Source organism: Grammomys surdaster, unplaced genomic scaffold, assembly GCF_004785775.1.
Source record: "Grammomys surdaster isolate TR1022 unplaced genomic scaffold, NIH_TR_1.0 126109, whole genome shotgun sequence".
Classification (NCBI taxonomy): domain Eukaryota; kingdom Metazoa; phylum Chordata; class Mammalia; order Rodentia; family Muridae; genus Grammomys; species Grammomys surdaster.
Window position 1 is genome coordinate 1,492,008 of NW_021620917.1, and position 18,244 is coordinate 1,510,251.

General features: G+C 46.7%; 1 protein-coding gene across 1 annotated transcript in view; it reads right to left on the reverse strand.

The window, feature by feature from the left end:
* Nucleotides 1-18,244, reverse strand: part of LOC114611405 (radial spoke head 10 homolog B-like) — a 40,847-nt gene that overhangs the window by 11,932 nt on the left and 10,671 nt on the right. Inside the window, 11 exon segments of the mRNA XM_028756087.1 lie at nucleotides 4,203-4,346; nucleotides 4,852-4,959; nucleotides 7,500-7,648; nucleotides 8,081-8,160; nucleotides 10,123-10,237; nucleotides 12,239-12,428; nucleotides 13,731-13,852; nucleotides 14,787-14,961; nucleotides 15,807-15,983; nucleotides 16,642-16,762; nucleotides 18,131-18,216. Coding sequence (XP_028611920.1) covers nucleotides 4,203-4,346; nucleotides 4,852-4,959; nucleotides 7,500-7,648; nucleotides 8,081-8,160; nucleotides 10,123-10,237; nucleotides 12,239-12,428; nucleotides 13,731-13,852; nucleotides 14,787-14,961; nucleotides 15,807-15,983; nucleotides 16,642-16,762; nucleotides 18,131-18,216 — 1,467 coding nt within the window.

Here is an 18,244-nt window from a genome sequence, read left to right on the forward strand (position 1 = left end):
ACTGACCCCCACCAGCTGCCTGCCCCGGTTTACCTCGAGGTGTCTAAGCCGGTCTCTGACACTCTGGGTAATCTCCCTTATTGGCTTATTAACTCACTTCAGTCTTTAACCACAGGTCATTGGGATCAGAGTGGTTTACAGTAGGGTTCTTTTAACTTGGCAAATCTACCTTCAAGGGATATCATTGCCACTTAGAGTGGTAGAACTTTAATAATTATTACTTTCTACATGTACATTTATATGCCTTGCCACATGTGGGCTCTGGCAATCAAAGAACTCGGGTCATCAGGCTTGGCAGCAAACGCCTTTAACCATCTCAGTAGCTTGGAACTTGTTATATAATATAGAACAGGCTAGTCTCAATGCACAAAGATCTACCTGACTCTTCCTTAAGAAACAGATATCCAGGTGGTGGTGGCCCATGCCTTTAATCCCAGCACTCAGGAGGCAGATGCAGATAGATTTCTGTGAGTTCAAGGCCATCCTGGTCTACACAGAGAGTTCTAGGATGCAAATATATATATATATATATATATATATATATATATATATATATATATATTTACTGTAGATAGGTTATCAACTGACTTTGACTATTTAAAGCGTTCAGTTTGGAGACAGTGGTTGAAACCTGACATATACCTCACAGGCTCGTGTTTCAAATGCTCAGTCCCCAGTGTGTGACACTGTTTTGAAGGCTGCAGCTGCTGAAGGCTATATCTATTTCTGGTTCTGGACTGAATAGTCTGTCTTCTGGTCAGGGCCATATGAACATGCAGCTACTTGTGGTTCTTGCTACAGTGACTTCCTTGCTACAATGGACTGAAATCCCTCTGAATCTATGAACCAAAACAAGCCTTCCTTTCTTGTTTTTATTATAAAAACATGAAAGTAACTAGTACAATGACACTGGATACACTGGCTAGAGTCCTTCAATTTCACTGTTTTGTTGTTGGCAATGTAGGTCTGCAGTAACTTACTATTTCCTTACATTTTGTTTGTCTCTGAATGTTTTATTTTTCTCTCACTTTTAAAGGATAGTTTTGCTGGATATAGAATTTTTAAACTAAACTTTTAATACTCTTGCATGAGGAACAAATAGCACACATAGGGACAGCCAGAGAGCAATATTTAGGTCAGTTCTTTCCTCCCACCTTGTGGGTTCCAGGGATTGACCTCGGGTTGTGGGGTTGGCAGCTAGAGCCTTTATCAATAGAGCCACCCGCTGGCTTGAATATGAAATGTTGGCATGATAGTTTTCTTTTAGTGTCTTTGGACAGAGTTTATTTCCCACTGGCTTCAAGGTTTATGATGTGAAATCTAGTAATCTTCCTAGGGTTCCCCTAAACGGCAAGTCACCTCTTCTCTTGACACCATGGAGGCTTTGCCTTTCACAGGGTTATTATGGTGACTGTGTAGTTCTCAGGGTCATGTGCTTGGAGTTCTGTGTGTCCCTTCCACCCTTTAAGAGTGTGCACATCCTTTAAGAGTGTGTCTGGCCTTCCTTCCCTCTCCTCTTCTGACTCAATCGCTCCACCTGACCGTTTCCAGATCACTTAGATCTGCCGCTGGATTCTACTTGTGCATTTTTCCATTTCTAGTTCTTATATTTTATCTCTTGAACTTCTTTTATAAAAACTTTTTTACAGCTCTGTTGATATTCCCACTTTGTCAATATGCACTCTTCTTTGTTTATTGTGTTGAGCGGGGACACAGAGGTCAGAGGACAACTTCTGGGAGTTTGTTCTCGCCTTCCATCCTGTGGGTTCAAACTCTCAGGTTTAGTGGCAGGCACCTTTACCCACTGAGCCATCATGTTGCCCCCAACCTGCTCTCTCTATGTCCCCCTTTAACAGTTTTAGGTATTTTTAAAATAACTGTTTTAAGTTCCTTGTCTTACAAGTTTGCCATCTCATCTTCCTCAAAGTCTTGAGGGCTTACCTTTTCTTTGCGTATGGCATAGTTTTCTTTGTATGCCCTGTGATTTTTTTTTTGTTTGTTTGTTTATATGAGTACTCAGTGGCTGTCTTCAGACACACCAGAAGAGGGAATCGGATTCCATTACAGATGGTTGTGAGCCACCATGTGGTTTCTGAGAATTGAACTCAGGACCTCTGGAAGAGCATGCAGCCAGTGCTCTTAACCGCTGAGCCATCTCTCCAGCCTGCTCTGTGATTTTTGTTGTTATTTAAACAATGTCTGAATCCAATAATGTGGTACGTGGGATATCAGAATCTCCTCTTCCTCACAATTTGCAAGTTGTTTCTCTTTTTCCTGTTTGAAACAAAAGTCTCACTAGGTAGTCTTGACTGGGCTGGACCAAGTTTGTCTCAAACTCGTGGAGATCCACCTGCTTCTGGTCCTCTAAAAGAACAGCGAGTGCTCTTAGCTGCTGAGCCGTCCCTCCTGACCTCAGCTTCGTTTCTGAAAGGTACTTTTGGTGACTCGCATGTGGATGGTTTGTTTTTTGGGCTGGTGACTGAGTGTGTTTAGCACGTGGGCCTTTGTGTGCACTTCAGATCTACTGGCCTTCTGCCCTTTTGACAAGGCTCCTCCACTCCCACACTGATTATACCTACGGAAGCCCCTGGGAGTCCTGCTCCATTTTTCTCTGTGATCCGTTCCTTGGCCTCCAGTAGTTTTTTACATGTGTCTGCCCACTCAGCTGACAATACAGGGGTTGGAGACCTCTGGAGAAAGTCACTCCATCTTGTCTTCCCTGATTACTGTAGCATATTAGGTTGGATTGAGAGGAAAGTCTGGGCTCTCCTGTGTTTTAAGGTGACCATCTCTGAGGGCCAGTTTCATCCCAGGAAGGAACAGTGATGAAGTTGGGACACGTGAACTTGGAGTTTCTGCAAAGTGGGGTGGGAACTAACCCCTGAGCTAAAAACAACACAGACACTGCATGGAATGATTCACTGAAATCTGGGAGTGAAGGTGACCAGATGGTGTCATGGATGGTCCCCAGTCTGGCATATCTGCTCCCAGCACATTACTGAGCCAATGGGAATGACATCTGCTGGGGTTTAAGATTCATTTATAAGTTAACTTAGTCTGACTGCGGTGCTTAGACACAGGGCCTTTGGGAAATGGTTCCAGTTAGATAAAGTCACCATGCTGACACCCTGCCAGCAGGGAGGACATGACAAGATCGTAGCACCTATGCTAAGGACTAAGTTACAGTTTTTAAACAAGGTTAACTTGCCTTCGTTACTGTGGTATAGTAATGAAAACTGCTGTGTCGCCTGCACATTGTAGGCAGATTCAAGGTGGACACTCACTTGCCTGGAGAAGAGCCCCAGGCCCAGGTGGTCCCACATAACCAGCTCCCTGATGTGCTGGAGAAGTCATTCTTCTCCTCAGTTGAGGAGGAACACCTTGCTAATGTGAAAGGCTGGAAAGAACATGAGGCCCCGGTTTCCCAGGAGGAATCCGAGGTGCATCTCAGAGGCTTGTGGTGAGAGCTGTCTTGGATCAAGAGTGAGGAAACTCCTCCCATGGGTGGCTCTGAAGTCTTCCTTGCTGGCTGTGGTGGCATATGCCTTTGCAGAGGCTACGCAGGTGAATCTCTGAGTTCCAGCCAGCCAGGGCTACCGAGTGAGACTGTTTCAAAGTAAATAAATAAAAGACTCTCCTACCTGTTGGGCTCACGGGATCCCTAGAATGTGTCTTGTGGCTCCAGGTGAATGTCTCAAACATCAGAAACCTTTTCAGTCCACTAGTGAGAAACCCACACTAAAAGTCTCATTTCCTTATAAGGCATAGTCTTGGCTCTGCCAGGGTCTCACAGCGACCAAGGTTGTCCACCTGTGAGTAAGCCTCTTTCTCTGTGCCCTGTTTATATTGGGTGCATGGACTGTTTCCTGGTATCTTTGCTCTTGGGCAGGCTTTCCCTCTGTGCACTAGGCAGTGTCTTGTGGCAGCTAAGCTCAGACCACCTCTGTCCAGCTGCTTTTCTACTGACGTCCACTGTGCTGTTCCCACTGCAGCCATGGCCAGGAAATACATTCTCCTAACTCACAAAACAGGACCACACACTCCTCCTAACAGGGAACCATGACCTACATGGTCTCAAGCCCTAAACTACCTCCTGGAAGTATGAGGTACGATACCAGCCTGAGACAGTTCTGATTGAGAATCTGCCCACCCCAGGCTGCAGTCATCCTTAGGTTTGTAAACTCTACCGAATTGTCTGTCACCTGGTTTAGTATCGTCTGAGTGCTGCCGTATCGGTTTGTAGTCATGTCGTCGTACGGGACTTTTAAGTAGGATCTAGTCATCGGGTCAAACATGCAGCAGAGAGAGAAGCATAAGAGAGCTTCAAAGAATTCCAGGAAAACCAGCTGCAATGACAAGAAGCATAGGGAGGTCTCCTTTATTCCGACATGCTGGAATGGATCAGGAATGGACTGGAGATTTCTGATTCATTCGTTAGTCCTATAGGTGCCACACACGTGTGCACGGGGCCCAGAGGCTGCTCTGGGTGTCCTCCTTTATTGTTCCCCACCTTGGCTTTTGAGATGGCCTTTCTTGCTGGCTTGAGAGTTCACGGATTCAGCTGCACTGGTTGACCCTCCTGCCCCACCTCCCCAGCACTGGCGTTATGGGTGTACACCGCCACACATGACTTTCTGCACAGGTTCTAGGGAGCAGGTCCCCACACTCCCACGGCGAGCATGTTACCAGGTGAGCCACCTCCCCAGCCCCTTCTAATGTAATCCCTGATTTCTGAAAAGGCAACTGTGTACATCTGTATATCCCACTGGGTTTCTGTATACATAATCACATACACAAGAAGCATGCAGCTTAAAACCGGATCTGTGCCGTGCCCAGCAACACTTTACAAACCTCAAGCTCAAAGTTGCTGTCGGTTCCATCGTACACGAAAGGGTTATCCTCCGCGATCACGGTCATGAACTTGGTCGCCGTTAAGTCCTTATTTATCATCCTGAAGTCCTGTAGAATGATAACACCAACACAGATGCCTCTAACTACACATGGGCATATATTTTAATGTTAATGGCAGCAGCTTAATACCTTAAGGGAGTGTATCAGAAATCAGTACCTTAAAAACTGATTATTTTGGATCTAGGATCCCAGCGCTGAGGGGGATTGCAAGTTTGAGACCAGACTGGGACACACAGCGAGACCCTTCTTTAGATAAGAGTCCCTGGGCGTCTGGGGAGACGGCTGTCAGTAATATGCTTGCTCTGTAAGTGTGAGGACCTGAGTTCCATCCCCACTGTCCGTGTGAAAAGCCAGCATTGCAGCAAACACCCAGCACTATTGAAGTAGAGGAGGGTGGACCACTGGGCCTTGCTGGCCAGCACCCATAGTAAGTGGCTCACAATCACGGTGACTCCGGAGGATCCCATGTCTTTTGACCTTCAAGGGTGCCTGCACACACGTGCACATACACACAGGCACACACATATATACACCAATTTAAAAATTTTTAAATTAATGTAAAAGAAATGATAGAGAAAGTTATCATTGTACTGTTTCTTGTAAAGCAGTGGATATTAATTAGCCACTGAGGCGTGACCATGGGGGCTGCTAAGGGTTCTAGAAAGTGAAGAGAGTGAAGGGTTCTAGAAAGCAGAGGCTCAGGCTGGTGCCAGGCGAGCCACTGATGAACGCCACCATCACTAAAAGGAAACATAGTGTCAAAGGCTGTAACCACCATGGCTGTGCTGAACACAAAACACTGGGATCCAGTCACGTCTGTTTCTAACTGCTGCTTTCATGGACATGTGGGGAAAGGACATAGCAGCCTAACTGTGAGGATGCACCTGGTCAAAACCAGCACACCTGACCTCTGCATAGACAAAGGAGTTGTTTCTTCAGTAATAAATTAGTGTGGGTAAGGAAGAGAACAGCCGTGTAATATTCCACCCCGAATCACATACTTTTAAACACGTTTCCCTACATGTAGATACTAGATTTTTGTCACTTTATCACACACACACACACACACACAATTTTGTTAAATTCTCAAAATACTCTCTCATTAATATTTTATTATTTCCATTTGTTATTCGTATCCCTGTAAGTAAAAATTAAAAATATTATGGAATGAGGGTAGGTGAGATGTTAAGTGGGTAAGAGCACTGGATGCTCTTCCAGAGGACCCTGGTTCAATTCTCAGGACCCACATGGCAGTTCACACATGGATGAGCTGTCTGTAACTCCAGTTCTAGGAGATCCAATACCCTCATACAGACACACATGCACGAAAAACACCAATGCACACGAAATAAAAACAAAACATTAGCTGGGCTGTGGTGGCGCACGCCTTTAATCCCAGCACTTGGGAGGCAGAGGCAGGCAGATTTCTGAGTTCGAGGCCAGCCTGGTCTACAGAGTGAGTTCTAGGACAGTCAGGGCTACACAGAGAAACCCTGTCTCAAAAAACCAAAACCAAAACCAAAACAACAACAACAACAACAACAACAAAAAAGGCTGGTGTCTTAGGGTCTCTATAAAACATATCATGGAGCAAAACTAGCAATGGTCAGTTTGAGAACACTGTATAAAGAACATGCCAGTTGCTTTTCAAACTAACAAATTTGGCTTTTTGAACCAGAATCTTACTAGCCCTTGGCTGACCTTGAACACCTGATCCTCCTGCCTTAGCCTCTCAAGTGCTGGGATTAAGAACTTAACACCATGCTTGACTTCCAAGCTAAAACATTGTAAAGTTACTGTTTGCTAGGCAACAGTTTGTATGTGCTGGGAGCTGAGCACAGGGCTTGTACCCGAAACAAGTATTCCATGGCCAAGGCACAGGCCAGTCCTTACCAGCTAAAAATATGTTTACATTTTAAAAAATATTTCTTTTCTGTGTATGAGTGTTTTGCCTGAATGAATATGTGCACCATATTCATGCCTGATGCCCAGGGAGAGTTCAAGAGAGGACGTCAGGTCCCTTGGAACTAGAGTTAAAGAAGATTGTGAGCTGCTGTGTGGGTTCTGAGAACTAAGCTCAGGTCCTCGGCAAAAGCAACAAGTGCTGTCCACCACCAAGCCATCTTCCAGCCTTCGTGATATATGTTCAATGCTATTTAGGGATGACAAGATGGCTGAGGTGGCAAATGCAGTTGCCACCAAGCCTGACAACACACGTGCACGCGCACAGATACACACGCGCACACACACACACACACACACACACCTTAAATCAATATTAAATACAAATGTGATATAAACACTTCTAAAGTCTCTTTATGGCTTGCCCTCAGTGGCCACATGTGCATAAGAAGATGCTGGCGGGCTTAGGCCTTCCTTCCCTGATCTGTCATGTCAGGCTCCCGCCTCCTGCTCCCGCCTCCTGCTCCCGCCTGTCTTCTGTGAAAGGAGACTCGTCAGCATATGGTGGCCATGAAAGGTCACCCCCAGATCTTCACCTCCTTAATTATGCAGCGCGGATCTCTTTTAATTAAAATCAAAGTGCTATCAACAGAACGGCACCATCTAGCTAGAGTTACTAAGCTTACTTTCAGCATCCAGAGGAAATACCGCATCTTCATTGTCAGCTCATAGGGCGGGGCTTCGTTTGGTCTGCAGTAGGCTGTGTAAATTTCCCAGCACTTATCGATGTAATTCATTGAGTAGAGTGTTCGCTGCTGCTCACTGAATAAGTGACCTAAAAACACAGCATTCCGGAGTGATTACAGGGCTGGAGAGATGGCTCAGTGGAAACAGACAAACGAAACCCTCTGTTGTGGAAACACGAGGACCAGAGTTCGGATCTCCAGCACCCCAAACCAGGCTGGGCATAGTAACCTGCCTGTAATCCCCAGAGCAAGCTGGCTATCGAGACTAGCGGTATCAGTGAGTTAAGGCTTCAGAGGAGAGAACCTGCCTCATGCATGAAGTGATGGAGGAAGATACCTGATGTTAGCCTCTGGCTTACATGTGAGCACATGTACACATGTGCATGCACACACATGCATCTGCACAAAACCTGTCCTCACACGTGCAAATGTGCACATACATACATGTATGACACATGCAGATATGGTTATAGAACTATTTTTTAAGATGGTGAATAGAATGCTGCTATTCTTGTATTTACCTTTTACCTGACAGGCATGTGGATGAATGTTCTCAGACATCAGTTTTGTAAAGCACAGGAAGAGCGATGGGCTCCTGTTCCTATGAAGAGATGATACTGAAGTCAGTTATTCATGAGGTGGAGCTTAATTCTCCTCTTCTGAAGTGTGGCTAGACCTAACAACTGGCCTCTAACAAATACAGTATGGAAAGGGAAATGGGGAACATTAAGTTTACAGTGGAAAAGTCCACCTGGCCACACTTCCCTCGGATAGCACCAGCAATAAGCCATATTGAAGTTATGCGCACTGATACATTCGGTAAGGAGCTGGTTCTGGCTGGGAGATGGCTCAGTTAGAAAAGCACTTGCTACTAAAGCCCCAGGGCCTGGAGCCTATACAGAGCTGCAGCAGCACGTGTCTCAAGTTGCAGGGCGCTACAGAGAGGTGGGGAACAGGAACAGGAGGAGCCTACAAGCTTGCCAGCCAGCTGGCATGGTGTACACAGCAGCCAACGACAGAGACCTCTGTCAAACAAGGAGGAAGATGAGGACTGGACCCTGAGACGGCCCTCTGGTCGCCACGCAATGCTGTGGCACCTGCGTGCCAGCACACGCACATCCGCTACACACATACATCATAAACACACATCATAGATGTGCATGGAGAAGAAGGAAGGAGTTCAAACCTAGCATCCTCTCACCTCAGTGCAACTGGAGGAAGACACCACAGTGCAGACCCATACCACGAGACGCTTTACAAGGGGACTGAACAGTTTGTTTTCGTTTTTAAAGACAGGAAGGTTGTTAAACATGGAGGCCGAGTGAGTGTCTCAGATTGGAGGGTCTAAGATCCTCTGGAAACAGAATGCAGTGTGAGCTCCTGGACGGGGAGGGACCACAGGGAAATGGCAACTACTGGCTGGGGATATAGTAGAACGTCTGCCTAGCATGCCCCTGGTTTCAGTTGTCACCTTCCACCATGTTTGAGAGAAGGCTGGATCCAGTGACACTCTGGTAGAGCTAAGTCCTTGCTTTTGGTGAACGTACCATGGTTAGGAAGAGGCTGACACTAAGGGAATTTGGGTGCAGGATACATCAAAATTCAATGTACTTAACACCAGCACTTCTGAAAGTCTAACCATTTAACATACTGTGTTAGTCTATATACACTGTAAATATTAACTTTATACATACACACATATACACAGCGAGAGACACAGACAAGCAGATGGACAAAGACAGACAAGGTCTTAATATTGCTCAGGCTGACCTTGATGTCATTCTGCAAAGATGACTTTAACTTTTTTAAAAAACAAATTTATTTTATTTATGTGTATGTATGTGTACGTATGTGCAGGTACCTGTGCAGGTCAGAACATGGAAGTGGATCCCCTGGATCAGGAGATACAAAAGATTGTGAGCTGCCCAACCTGAGTGCTGAGAACCAAACTCAGGTCCTCTACAAGAGCAGCAAGCGCTGTTAACCCTTGGGGCATCTCTCTTGCCCCAACCTTAACTTCTGATCCCGCCTCCACCTCATGAGCGCTGGGATCACAGGCATGTGCTATCATGTCTGTTCTGTGACATGCTGTGGATAGAACCCACTGCCTGTGTGTGCAAGACAGACACTCTACCAACTGAACCACACCCCCAACCCTTAAGTGAATTTTTAAAAAGTCATTAAGAAAGAATGTTTTGAGCCAGGTGGTGATGGCACATGCCTTTAATCCCAGCACTTGGGAGACAGAGGTAGGCTGATCTCTGAGTTTGAGGCCAGCCTGGTCTACAGAGTGAGTTCTAGGACAGCCAGGGCTACACAGAGAAACCCTGTCTCAAAAAGGAAAAACAAAAACAAAACAAAAAAAACAAGCAACAACAAAGTCAGAAAGGGTACTCTGACTTAAGGCAGGACTGACTGTGACTGCAGAGTCACTGGGATGGGGGCTCTCAAGTGTCCGTCCAGTGCGCAGGGCACTGTGGCTGGACTCTGTAGCAGAGCTTTGCCTCTGGTCCTTCTTGGGGATGATGTGAGCGTGGCTATGGTGGGAAAGAAGTGCACTTACTGGAACTCTTTGTGATGGATGTAGTAAGCCAGCTGCAGGAGGTAGTTTAGGAATGTTCTTAAGAGTATCGTTCTAAACGGAGAATGGATTTCTTCTATTGGGATGCCATTGTAGACTGAAATAAAGACGTTATCGAGATCAGCTACAGCGCAGAGAGCTCTGGCTACCTCATGAGACGTTACCAACATATCTTGTTTCTGTGTTGTGCGTGTGTGTGTGCACGTGTACATGCGGATGTTTTATGTTAGTTTCATGTCAACTTGACACAATTTGGCATTACCTGAAGGAGGGAGTCTTAACTGAGAAAATGCCTCTATAAGATCTGGCTGTAGGCAGGCCTGTAGGGTGTTTTCTTAAAGAGTGATTGATGGGGGAGGGCCCAGCCTGTTGTGGTTGGTGCTAGCCCTATACTGGTGGTCCTGGATTCTTACAAACACAGGTTGGGGCCGGATTTGCACAAGAGCTATCATATGAACCTCTGCTTGGGTAGACTTTTGACTGTTGCTCTTACTATAGGAGACAATCTCTGCCTGTATATGTGTACATGTGTGTGTGTGTGTGTGTGTGTGTGTGTGTGTGTGTGGCACATTCACATGACTGTGTTAGTGTGCACTCCTAAAGATGACCAGGCACGCTGAGGTCATACCAGGACATTTAGTGTCTTCCTCTATTGTTCTTTACCTCACTGCCTTGAAGCAGGCTCTCTCACTGAACTGGAAATCAGGCTGGCTAGCTGCCAAGCTCTCAGGCTCTATCTGCCCACCAATGCTGAGGTTATGGGCACAAGAAACTATGACTGTTTTTTTGTTTTGTTTTAAAATGGGTGCTACAAGCATTCTTGCCCACCGAGTGCGGGGAATAAAGTATGATGTTCCAGTTGACAAGTACTTCAGATAGACTTAGTCTTACAAAGTTCCAGATAAGTAGGATGCACCTGGCCCCTGCTTATCTAGGCCTTCTAAGTATCCCCAACTCAACAAGGTTATCATAGGCTAAAAAAAAAAATTGCAGGCAGCCTGCTTATGTGACGAGGTCCATGCATATGTTAACAAGTTAGTGGGGTGGGGATGGGGAAGTCAGCAGGAAAATCCTTGTTGTGGGATGTGGGCATAACTGAAGAAGGGAAGCTAGTATATCCTGTGAGGAGATGCTAGAATTTAAGTGAAGTCCTGGTAAAGGTGTGCACCCGTGAGCACTCAGCCAATGAGGAGCTGGAGGGGGAATTTGCAAGGTGAGGGATAAACCATTGGCTTTACTTCACCCGGGTGCTTGTGTGCCGGACACCTGCTCTTTTTAAAACCTGCTGACTTCACACATGCCTTGATGTGTTTGATCAAACATGTGCCCCCATTCCCTTGATAGAAGTCCCCCCCCCATCATTCCCATCATCTTTCCTGCCCAACTTCATGGCTCCTTTTTTTTGTTTGTTTGTTTTTGTTTTTTCGAGACAGGGTTTCTCTGTGTAGCCCTGGCTGTCCTGGAACTCACTCTGTAGACCAGGCTGGCCTCGAACTCAGAAATCCGCCTGCCTCTGGCTCCCAAGTGCTGGGATTAAAGGTGTGTGCCACCACCGCCCGGCATCATGGGCTCCTTTTTAAACACCCCCTTCCTCCTCCCAAGTCTGCTTTTACGGGTGTGAGTATAGGACCATCTGCTGGAATATGGGTAGCCTACCCAGGGCCACATCCCCGCAGAAAGCTGAATGTCCCTCCTCCAGCTGTCATTGAGTGCTGAGAGCTCACGAGGTCCTCCCCCACCCGGGTAGGGTGGGCTTGATCTTGTACAGGTCTCGTGCATGCAGTCACAGCCACTGTGAGTTCACACGTGCCTGTCATGTCTGGTAATTGCTTTTTCACTGCACAAGTCACCACCGCTGGCTCTTGGGCTCTTTCTATCTCCTCTTTTACAGTGATCCCTAAGCCCAGACAGCCACTCTGGCAAGACCATCATTAAATGGCTCTGGTCCACCATATTCTTTTGTCTTCCTGTCCGTTTGTTTAGGTTTGGGCAGAGGCATTTGGGAGATGCAGAGCCATCTCCCCATAATCGCCCAACATTTCTTAGCTCATTTCCAGGCAGCAATAGCCAAGAGAGGAAGGGAACCCAGGACACTCACCACTCAATACCCTGTCCATATCTGCAAGAGTTATGTTGTGGTGATGGAACCTACAGTCTTTCAGAAATCTCCAGAAGTGAAGCTTTGTCATCAGAAAGGTGTTATCCAGAGAGTGATCACACCCGAGGCCACTGTAGAAGCGGTAGATCCTTCTTAACTCTGTGATGTTCCTTAGGACTGCATACTCAACCTGAAAGGAAGGCAGCGCATGGGGCCCAGTCGTGCCTTTATTAGAACGAAACCGAGAGGCTGGGGCTAAGAGCACTTGTTCCTCTTGGAGGGGACCCGAGCTCAGTTTCCAGCACCACACTGGCTGGGACTGCAGATGTGTACCATATGCACAGTGGGTCGTAACAGGGCCTCTGACCTTAGCAGGCCCTGAGAACTTAGCACAACAGACTCCACAACTGAAGCGCCATTGAGGCTGTAAACCTCAGCACGTAGACATCCCCATCTGCCAAATGTGAAACAAAGGTCCAATTCTTCAAGGTCCATATTGTTCTTGGAAAGTCTCTAAATGTACTAACCTTGCTTTTTGGGTTCTGTAGTTCTGCTTCTGGTGAACTGTTTTTGTTAACTGAAGTATGTCAACCTACAACATGTTTGTGTGTGTGTGCGTTGTAGAAAGGCTCAGTGCCCCATTGGAATCCTGAATACCCAGTGTAGTCACTGTCCGGCTATTGGCTTAAATCCATGTCTGTGTAGTCTTCTTTGGTGAATACTCCACAACAGGGTTCCTTTCATGTTTTTAGATTTTGAAATTTTTATGTATATATGTGTTTTGCACAAATGTCAGTGCACCATGTGCATGTAGTCCCTGTGACGCCTAGAAGAAGGCACTGGAGCCCTTGTGGCTGGAGCTACAGGTGATTGTTGCCTGCCATGTGGGTGTTGGGAATTGGGGTCTCTGGAAGAGCAGCTCTAACCACTGAGCCATCTGTCCAGCCTCAGCACAGCAGGCTTCTTTCTTCTTCTGCCTCTTTTTTTTTTTTTTTTTAAGTTTTATGGGTTCTATTTTAAGTGTAAGTGTTTTGCCTGTACATTTGTATGTGAACCACATGTGTGATGGGTAGAAAGGTATATGATCCCCTGGAAATGGAGTACCAGATGGTTATGAGCCACCATGTTGGTGCTAGGGACCAGGTTCTCTCCTATGCCACCAGTGCTCTTCACAGCTCTCTCTCTCAGCCCTACAGTGGGTTATCGATTCCTAGGGTATTCAGGATTTTCTGACCTCTAGCAGGCCCTCAGTCCCCACCTTCCATGAGTGGGAGGTGATCACAGCCTTGGTCTTCAGCTGGCTCTGCCTATTGGTGACTCCTCTAGGCTCTAAGGCCCAGGACACTGCCACTGAGTCTTGCCCTCTGGGCTACCTTTCTCTCCCAGAGCCTGCTTCCTTGCAGACTGAGATGGTCTAGATAAAGCATCCAGGCACACAGAAGATTAAAAAATAGTGTCTAGAATATATGTATTATGGTAAAGGGGGTTTTACCTGCTTCTTTTCTTCTTCTTGGGTTTCCTCGGGGTACATGTCCAGCAACAAGTTTAAGTCCAGTTCAATACTCGATCCTAGCACAGACCGGCTTTCGCTGCCATCCAGCTTTCGCAGGGTCTCTAATGAATGAAGCAAACATGGTGGGCGATTGTGGGAAGCAAGGGTAAAATCCCGCTAATGCGGGCTGGAAAGAAGGCTCAGCACTTTAGGATGCTTGCGGACAGGCCGGCCACTCGGAACTGCCTATAACCTCAGCTCTAGGGGGTCCAATGCCGCCTGCTGGTCTCTGAGGGCTCCCACAGACACATACACATATATGTATGTAAATACAAATAGATCTTTAAAAGGAATCCTTTCAGTGTCACATCAGAACAGCTGTCTATCAAACTGTAATAGAGTACTCAGGTACTGTGGCTATATATCAGCTGCGGAGGAAGCCAGAGACCGTGACTACAAGACCAGCCTGTGCTACCGAGAGAGGTGAAGGCCAGCCTGGACAGCTTACACTCCTCCTCAAAGTTAAAAGCCTAGTGATGCTCAGTAAGTAAAGCTGCTTGCTGCCAGAGCTGACAACCTGCGTTTGCTCCCTGGGACCCACACGGTAAAAGGACAAACGGATTTCCCCATGTCCTCTGTCTGCCACACGCACAGAGACAAACACAACAGATAAAGGCACTTTCTAACTAAACATTCAAAAGCAGGCCTTGGAAACAGTCCAGTTCTAGAGCAATTCCCACAGGAACGAAAAGCAAGCCCTTCAGCAGCTGAGCGCCAGCCTGGCTAACGTAGCTCGGTTGGTGGGGTGCTTGCCAGGCACACGTGAGGCCCCGGTTCCATCCTCATCACCACAGTGGTGCACGCACATCCCAGCACTTGGGAGGCAGGGAGGAGGATAAAGATTAGTCTTGGCTACTGAACCAGTTCAAGGCCAGCTTGCCCAAACAAACAAGAATAAACCAGCATAGCATTGAAGGAAGCTTCTATTTTCTAAAGCAATGGGCAGATGTTGATGAATGGAAATTGTAGGTAAGACAGTGATTTACTTTCACCTACCAGGCTCCCTGTCAGCACTGACAGAAGACCCCCGAGCCTGCCGGCTCCTTTGTGAGACGTCTGACCAATGGTCCATGCTGTGTGAGTAATCGGTTTCAGCTTCAAGGAACTGTGCAATGTGATCGTTGGAAAACAGACCTTCATACACACGGCCATTCTTGAAAGTCATTCTGCCCTGTAGGGAGGCACATGAGGCTGAATGTTCAGGAGGGAGACTCTGGCGTTCTTCAGGAGAGGTTTCAAGGGTTTGGGACATTTTTTTGCTTTGAAGATAATGTACTTAGGCCATAAAGAATAGTTCTCCATTGGGTTTCACATCATGCTGCCTCCTCCTCCTCCTCTTCCTCTCCCTCCTCTCCCTCCTCTTCCTCGTCCTCGTCTTCCTCCTCCTCCTCCTCCTCCTCCAGCATTTTCCCAAGTTTAATCAGTTCTTGGATCACAGCATTCAACTTTTTGCTTATTAAACCTTACTAAGCTTTGTGAATGGCCAATGGAAGGCCCATCCCAGAAGGTGCGGCCCTGCTGTGTGTCAACCCCAGGAGGATAAAGCACTGATTCTGAGGTTGACAAGTGCCCCAGCTCAGCTCTGTGAATTGAGAGACATTTGTAGAGAGCTTTGGGAAATGAATTTCTTTTCTTCTTAGCGGGTGTGTAATGTGAAGCCTGTAATCACAGCGGCTATCTTGTAATCACAGGAACGGGCAATCCAAGGGTAGAGCTGCCATGTGGGTAGACGGGATAGAAATGCTGACATCACTGAGTTACTATTGCAAGCCAGCCCTAAGCCCACACTGCGATTATACATGAAGGTTCAGGTTACACTGTGCCTTGCAGCCAGCACCTTCGTTGATTTGCATACACATATAACAAAGACGGGTTAAATCATTTCCAAATAGCCAGGACGTTGTAAGTAGCTTTAAACTCGTGTCACTGCCTTAACTAAAGTAGTTATCTTTGTAAAATGAGTGATACAACTTACCAGATACACACCTTGCACCATATCCCAGCAGCTATACTCACCCTGCCCTGCTTCCTGTTGGAAATCCATTCTCCCTCATACATGGCTCCACTGGCATAGTAAAACTTCCCTTGTCCATGACGGAAGCCGTTTACAAACTCCCCTATGTACTCATTTCGCAAAGGATACTGAGAGTTGGGGATCCTCTTTAGGAACCACGTGTGCGTTCCAAAGCCATTCTGAAAAGAAAGCACCGCGTCAGCATACGCCCCCTTTTATGAACTCCACTTATGGCAAAGACACGGGTAATCTTAGGGGTGGAGCACATGAACTAGAAGCAGGTGTTGAGGACAGCTGTCTTTTGACCTCTGGCAAAGGATTTGAGCCCTTTAGGTTCTTCACGTACAAAATGGAAATAGCACCTATCTTGTAGGGCTGGATGAAGGTTGTATGAGACCATTCCAGATGACTGTCATAAAACATGGATTAACCAGTGTAGCTGGCACTACAAGACTTCAAGTTTTGTCTCACTTTCCACGGTTTCAGTTATAGTCCTTCACTTCGGGGAAGCCACGGTGGCAGAAGCTTGAGAAGGCTGCTCGCATTGTATCCACAGTCAGAGGCGGGGAGCAGAGGGCGCATGCTCAGTCCGCTCCCTCCACTAAATATAGTGCAGAATCCCTTGCCCAGTGGATGGCCGTTTCCACAATTGAGATGGGTGTTCCCACATCAATTAAAGTGATTAAAAGAATGCACCTCAGGAGTCCACCTCACAGGTGACTCTAGATTCTGTGAGTTGATGCTAACCCTAGCCGTCTCAGGTTTCTTAGGTTACCTGTGCTTACGTGTCAGAGCCCCACAGGAGGGCCACTGGCGCGTGTGGCATCAGGCGCCTACCTGGATTCCCTTCTCCCAGTGGCCCGTGTACTCCTCGTTGGTTGTGAGCCACCTCATTCTGCCTTCCCCATGACGCACGTTGTTCTCCCACTGGCCTTCGTATATGTTTCCTGATTTGTAGCTGGGACCAAAGAAATCAATGATGAACAACTGGTTATCTTATGCTGACAACATTTGATTTGCCCTTAATGTCCTTAAACTCACCCCTAAATGCCTCTCAGAAAATCCAACCCAGTGCTATTGAGACTCATAGGTAGCACATGGTTGGCAAAAGTATTCTTATTAGTGGGAGAACAAGCCCCTTTATTAAACGTCTTCATTATTCAATAAATGGGCAAGAGCGAGGTTTTACATCCTCTAGAAACAATTCCTATCATGTTATTACTTAGTATTTTGACACCAAATACTATGTACTGCTAGTTATGTGTGCGGTGTGTGCACATGTGCATGTGGAGGCCCGAGGTCCACACTGGGTGGATTTCCTCTGTTTTTTTTTAAAGACAGGGTCTTTCATTGGATCTGAAAACTCATCAGTCTAGCAGGGCATGCTGGCTTTAATACGCCTTAAGGACTCTCCTGTTTCTGTTTCCTGTTACTGAGGTTACAGGCACATGCTGCTACACCAAGCTTTTTACATGGGTGCTAGGGATTGAATTCGGCTCCCCATGCTTTCCGGGAAGGATCATACTGATGGATCCATTACCTAGCCCAATGGTTAAGGGCACTCGTTGCCCTTCCGCAGGACCAGAGTTTGTTTCCTGGCATCCATGTTGGGCAGTTAACAACCACCTGTAATTCCAGCTCAAGGGGACTTGATACCTTCTTCTGCCTTCACGGCCACTAACACATATGTGTATACACATACATATAAAAACATACCCTAGCACACACACACATACACACACACACACACATCCTTGCTGGGTATGAAGGGGCAGGTCTATAATCCCAGCACTTGAGAGGGAGAGAAAAGAGGTTCTTTAACTCAAGGTCAGCCTGGGCTAATAGCAAGACCTTCCACAAAAAAAGCAAAATGGGGTTGGGCCATAGCCCAGTGGTGGGTGTTCACTGTGTGCCAGGCCCGTGGATTCAGCCCCTAGCACTGCCAAAGCTAAAACAGTAACAACAAATGACTATTGGGTCAATTTAAAATCAAGCAAAAATACCGCTCTTCTTCAGAAAACATTCAGTACTGTAACCTACGATAAACAGACCCATCATAGGTTACAGAAGACTAAGGAAGGCAGTTTCTATATAAAACAAAGTGAAACAGACAATCAGACACTTAGGATGTTCTTCTGGATTTCCCATAGGGTGTTTTCATTGCTATGGAGACTATCAGGAGAACTGAAAACTCCACCACACCAGGACAGAAGATGTGTTCTTCAACATTTCTGCATCTTATCTCTCTAACCTGGGCGAGAATCAGGGGAACCTCTGAAAGCTTTTTCACCCACAACCCGAATGTTGAGGGAAGGGTCGCACCTACCATCTTATTCCCCAGCCCTTTTTGATGTTGTATACCCAGTCTCCCTCATACCAAGAGGTCCCCTCTTGATTGTAATAGATGGAGCCCTAAAACAAACAATAGTAAGAGAAATGA